Below are 5,000 nucleotides of genomic sequence, written 5' to 3'. Positions count from 1 at the left end.
ATTATTTATATTTTCAGATATACAAGAGAAACTCCAACATCTTGAAAATAATCTGCAAGGTAATCTTTCTAATAGATTGGTTCCAATTATTTTAATTTCCTCTCTCCCAATCTCTTCAATTTACACCCAAAAAGATGATTATTTGTTGACTTATATGTGATTGAGGAGCCCTCAATGCATATCCAGTAGTTGTCTCTTTTTCTGACCATTTAAAGATATTTAAAAAATATCAAACCAACTGACATAGTATTTTGAATTATCTATTACAATTGAATGAGTCACATTTGTATCAAAAAGAAGACTGATGTTGAGGAAAAACTGAAGAAAATGGTAGTATAATAAAACCCCTGATGTCCATAGATGAGATGAAGCTGTTCAGGAATGATACAAAGGTTATAGATGAGCTAATCCAGGCAGTGCGATTTGTATCAGGATATATCAAGTGGGAGTTTGGAATAGAAAAGTGTACCTTAGATAACATTAGGAGAGGAAAAGTAATAAGGATTGAAGGGATAAATCTGCCAGATGGAAATGTCATCAAGGATATAGACAGCAGGCTACAAAAAACTTGATATATTAGAAAGAGAGCAAATAAAAACCAAAACATAAAGGAAAATATTGAAAGAGCATGAGAGCAATTTACAAGGTTAAATATGGAAATATGGTGATGGCTCTAAAATCCTGGCCAGGACCAGTTACGAAGTACAAGGCTGGAATAGTGGAGAGGAAGATCTCAGAGCTATGCAACATGTGTAGAAACACTAAAAAATATAAAAGGGCAGGTACCAATGACTGCAACAAAGAGGAAATATTGAGTGGCTCTAAATACCCCAGTGTGAAAGAGAAATAGGAATCATTAGTATAGAACATTGAGTCAACATCGAGATAGTAGAGCACTTTAACATTACTTAAGATCAGCGAAAAGGATTGGCTAAGAAGTTTATGGGAAGAATCGCCAGAGTATATAAGGAGAGAACAGGAAAAATGCATGAACCATTCCTGTGAGAAAAACGGAAGAATTGGTCCGTAAGGAAACATGGACGTTGGTACAGAGGGGGGAACTTAAGAATAATACTGAAAGGATGATAATGGCAACACATGATCAGGTCTTAAGAACAAGATATATTAAATTTGATATACCGGGAAAACACATCTCGTCAAAGTGCTGGAAATGTATGTCAGAAGAAGAAACAATTAACCTCATTTACAATGAATTTCAGAACTTGCTCAACAACAATATAAGAAATTATATAATACAGTGTGTAAAACTCTCCATTAGAGGCTGTAAAAATCTGAATGAATGAATGAATGATTTGGAGTTTTCTGGCATCAGGACATCGAATTATAAAAATATGAAATACAATGCAGCAGACAATGGTACGAACATCTAACTCAGGCTGTGGTAGAGAAAGATCAGGTTAAACTACGCTGGGACTGCAATATAAAGACGGACAGGGTGATGCAAGACAAAAAAAAAAAAAAAAAAAAAAAAGTATCTCATATATGTCACAGTAATGAAAGACTCAAGATTGGTATATATAGGGAGAGGAAAAATAGAAAACTATCAGGACTTGCGAATTGAATTCAGAGGGCTATATAATATGCATGTAGAAATTGTCCTTATAAGAATAGAAGCAATGGTGAGGAAAGTAATGGACTCCCAATGATGCAGAGTGTAACCTCTATCTCCACCCAACAAACCAGCAGGTTCTGTAAACTATGATTACCAAGACAATAGTAACAATAAGAGCCCACAATGCTAATACAGTAGTGGCCTTTTTCTTAAAAAAAAAATATTGAAATGTACGATTCTACATTGTTTATACAGTAGTTCTCTGTTGCACTTACCATTTGAATGTGATCTTATATCTTTCAATGAATATAGAGCAATATTCTTTTATTTTGACATTCAAGAAATAAATTTAAAAGCTATATTTGCAAAAAAATGCTTACCTCTCTTCTTGAAACTTCATTGAGATTTAAGACCCTCCATTTCTTTTCCAGTAGTTTTGTTTGGTCCTAACTCTACTGACTGAGATTTAAAAACCTCTACGTACATAAACAACAGTTGTCTTTGATAATCTTGAAATAGCGAACACTAATATTCATTGAAAATGCAGTAATGTTCCAGTCTTCACATTCCTGTATGTTATTCAAGAGCCTTAAGTGCACATATAATAGTTTTCACACTTTTGAAGGATATTTAAGAGCTTTCGTTGCATGTATAGTATTTGTGTTTTATTTAGACACAGTTGTAAGAGATTGAAACACGTCATATCATATATAAGAGTTGTCTTTCATCAGCTACGCTCTATTTTTTTTTTTTTTGAAACTTGAGAGTGTTTATTGCATTTTTGTTAGTTAAGACACACCAGTATTTTGAGACATTTTCATTTTCAGATGTGCAGCAGGAACTCGAGAATCAGAAAACTAATTTTCAAAATATTTGGAGTAAATTGATTCCTTATTGTACATTTCCTACCCTAATGACCATACTCGTATCAGATAATTTGAGGCATTAAATTCGACTACAATATACGCTGATGTATATGTATATATATATATATATATATATATATATATATATATATATATATATATATATATATATATATATATATATATATATATATATATATATCATAAAATCAATCCAACATTCAATTAATTAATTCTTACTATAGAACAAATTTTCAAATCCCTTATAACAAGAATTCTCTTAATGTCATAAATCCTTTTTTTTTTCTGCTCAAAAGATCTTGCATATTATCCACTTTTCTACTTCAGGGCTCAGCCGAGAGACTGCACAGTGTCTCAAAGGGGAAGACTTGGAACACTTGACTAATGTGTCAGCAGCAGGTAAGTTCTTTTCTTATTCACTTGTAATGATTTATGAATTGTATAGTTAAAGAAAAGATTAGAATGACATCTTTATATTAACACAATCTTGAATATATCATGATTACTTGTCTGATCGATATCCTCAATAAATATACTGATTATGTTCTTGTTCATTTGTTTTCCTATTCACTTTGTTAAGTAGAGCCATATCTATTTCTTTATCAATTAGAGAAGATTTCAGAAAGCACAAAAGTTACAATACGTTGTTCAAAAGATTATTTTCTTCTCCACAGCCAATCAAGAGATCAAGTCTTTTCACGAAGAGATGTCCGAAGTCATCTCTTGGTCACGAAAAGGTCAGTCAATATACACTGAAGCATTGATCTCTCCATATCATCCTTCATTTTACCTTGCTATCTTATTCTCTGCCTTCCCCTCTATCTTACCATACCACCCTAACATGATCCTCCAATGCTCTCCTCTCTTATATCAATCATTAACACTGGACTTATTATTGAATTATACATCTCAATATTTAACTTAATATCGGAAACCTTTAGAAAATAACAAAAAAATAAAACGATTGAAAAAACTTATACCTTAGTCTCCTCAATTAATAATAAAAAAACCATTATATTTTTGCATTGTGTAACCGGTAAAAACAACATTAGAGTCAAATTATCTGGTGAATAACTGATTCTATATGACATTAGTCATGTTAGGTATTGTTTTTTGACAACAGACGAGTGCTCAGAAGGAAGTCTCCTCTGTGGGAAGTTAGGGACCTGCGAGAACACCCTGTTCAGCTTCACTTGTTCTTGTCCCTCTGGTTTCACCTGGGATGGTTCAGAATGTAAAGGTAAGACACAATATACAACTTTATGTTGTTCTTTTCCAAGAACTATTTTCATTTACATCTGTAGATTAGTATATCCTCATGATATAGTTTGATTTTTTTTCCATAGCTATGTTCAATTTGCCATTCTTTCAATCTTTATTAGTTTTCTTTTCTTGATTTATTTGAGAAATGTTTCCTGCATTCTCTTCCATTGTTTTATTCCAAATTTTCACAGTGCCTTTTTTGTTATTGATGTGATATTTCTATTATGCTTATGATGACTACTAAATTTTTAAGCCTTTTATGTATTGGTTTATTAGGATATTTATGAATATAAAATACGTCTCTTTACCATCAATACACTTGAAGCAAAATAAAAATATATCTAGGTTCTTATTAAAAGATTTTGAGCTGTTTGGGTATCATCTTATATAGTGTTCGTGTTCATAACTGGATTTCCCTTTAACTCCACTCAGTTTATAATTTAATTTCATAATAATATATGCATACTTATATCTATATATATATATATATATATATATATATATATATATATATATATATATATATATATGTACATATATATATATATATATATATATATATATATATATATATATATATATATATATATATATATCAATATATATACAATTCATTCCAATTGGATTTCCTAACAGCAATACAAATATTATTCCAACTTTCAAAACTTCCTTAAAATTGTTGACAAAGTATTATATATAAAATAATGTTCAGTTTCTTATCATCTTTATATGAAAACTGTTTCATGGGAAGTCTTTCATTCTATTCCTTGGATACAAAATATTATGAATGCAAAGTCAGCTTTCTTCCAAGGACGTCAATCCGTCTTTTGCTCCTCAACAGACATCGATGAGTGTGCTGAAGGCAAAGACGACTGTGTCCCCAATGCAACATGCAAGAATAGCATTGGGAGTTACAGCTGCTCCTGCAACAAACAATTCGAGGGAGATGGAAGAACCTCCTGTGGTAAGGACACAACAAAGATGGCTATAGGCTCTAAAAGTTATTTTGTTATATTTTAAACGAAAAAGAATAACCGAAAAACAGAATCTTCTATATATATATATATATATATATATATATATATATATGTGTGTGTGTGTGTGTGTGTATGTATATATACATATATATATATATATATAAATATCTATATATATATATATATATATATATATATATATATATATATATATATATATATATAGATAGATAGATAGATAGATAGATATTTATATATATATATATATATATATATATATATATATATATATATATATAT

General features: G+C 30.2%; 1 protein-coding gene across 1 annotated transcript in view; it reads left to right on the top strand.

Annotated features, from left to right (window-relative positions):
• The window catches only part of LOC137620107 (uncharacterized), an 18,663-nt gene that overhangs the window by 11,416 nt on the left and 2,247 nt on the right, over positions 1-5,000 (top strand). The window contains exons 3-8 of the mRNA XM_068350374.1: positions 18-59; positions 2,401-2,441; positions 2,787-2,859; positions 3,135-3,197; positions 3,584-3,700; positions 4,565-4,687. Coding sequence (XP_068206475.1) covers positions 18-59; positions 2,401-2,441; positions 2,787-2,859; positions 3,135-3,197; positions 3,584-3,700; positions 4,565-4,687 — 459 coding nt within the window. The remainder of the gene's footprint in view (positions 1-17; positions 60-2,400; positions 2,442-2,786; positions 2,860-3,134; positions 3,198-3,583; positions 3,701-4,564; positions 4,688-5,000) is intronic.

This window comes from Palaemon carinicauda, chromosome 26 (assembly GCF_036898095.1).
Source record: "Palaemon carinicauda isolate YSFRI2023 chromosome 26, ASM3689809v2, whole genome shotgun sequence".
Classification (NCBI taxonomy): Eukaryota; Metazoa; Arthropoda; class Malacostraca; order Decapoda; family Palaemonidae; genus Palaemon; species Palaemon carinicauda.
Note: the sequence above shows the minus strand (reverse complement) of the source record. Positions and strands in the feature narration are given on the sequence as shown.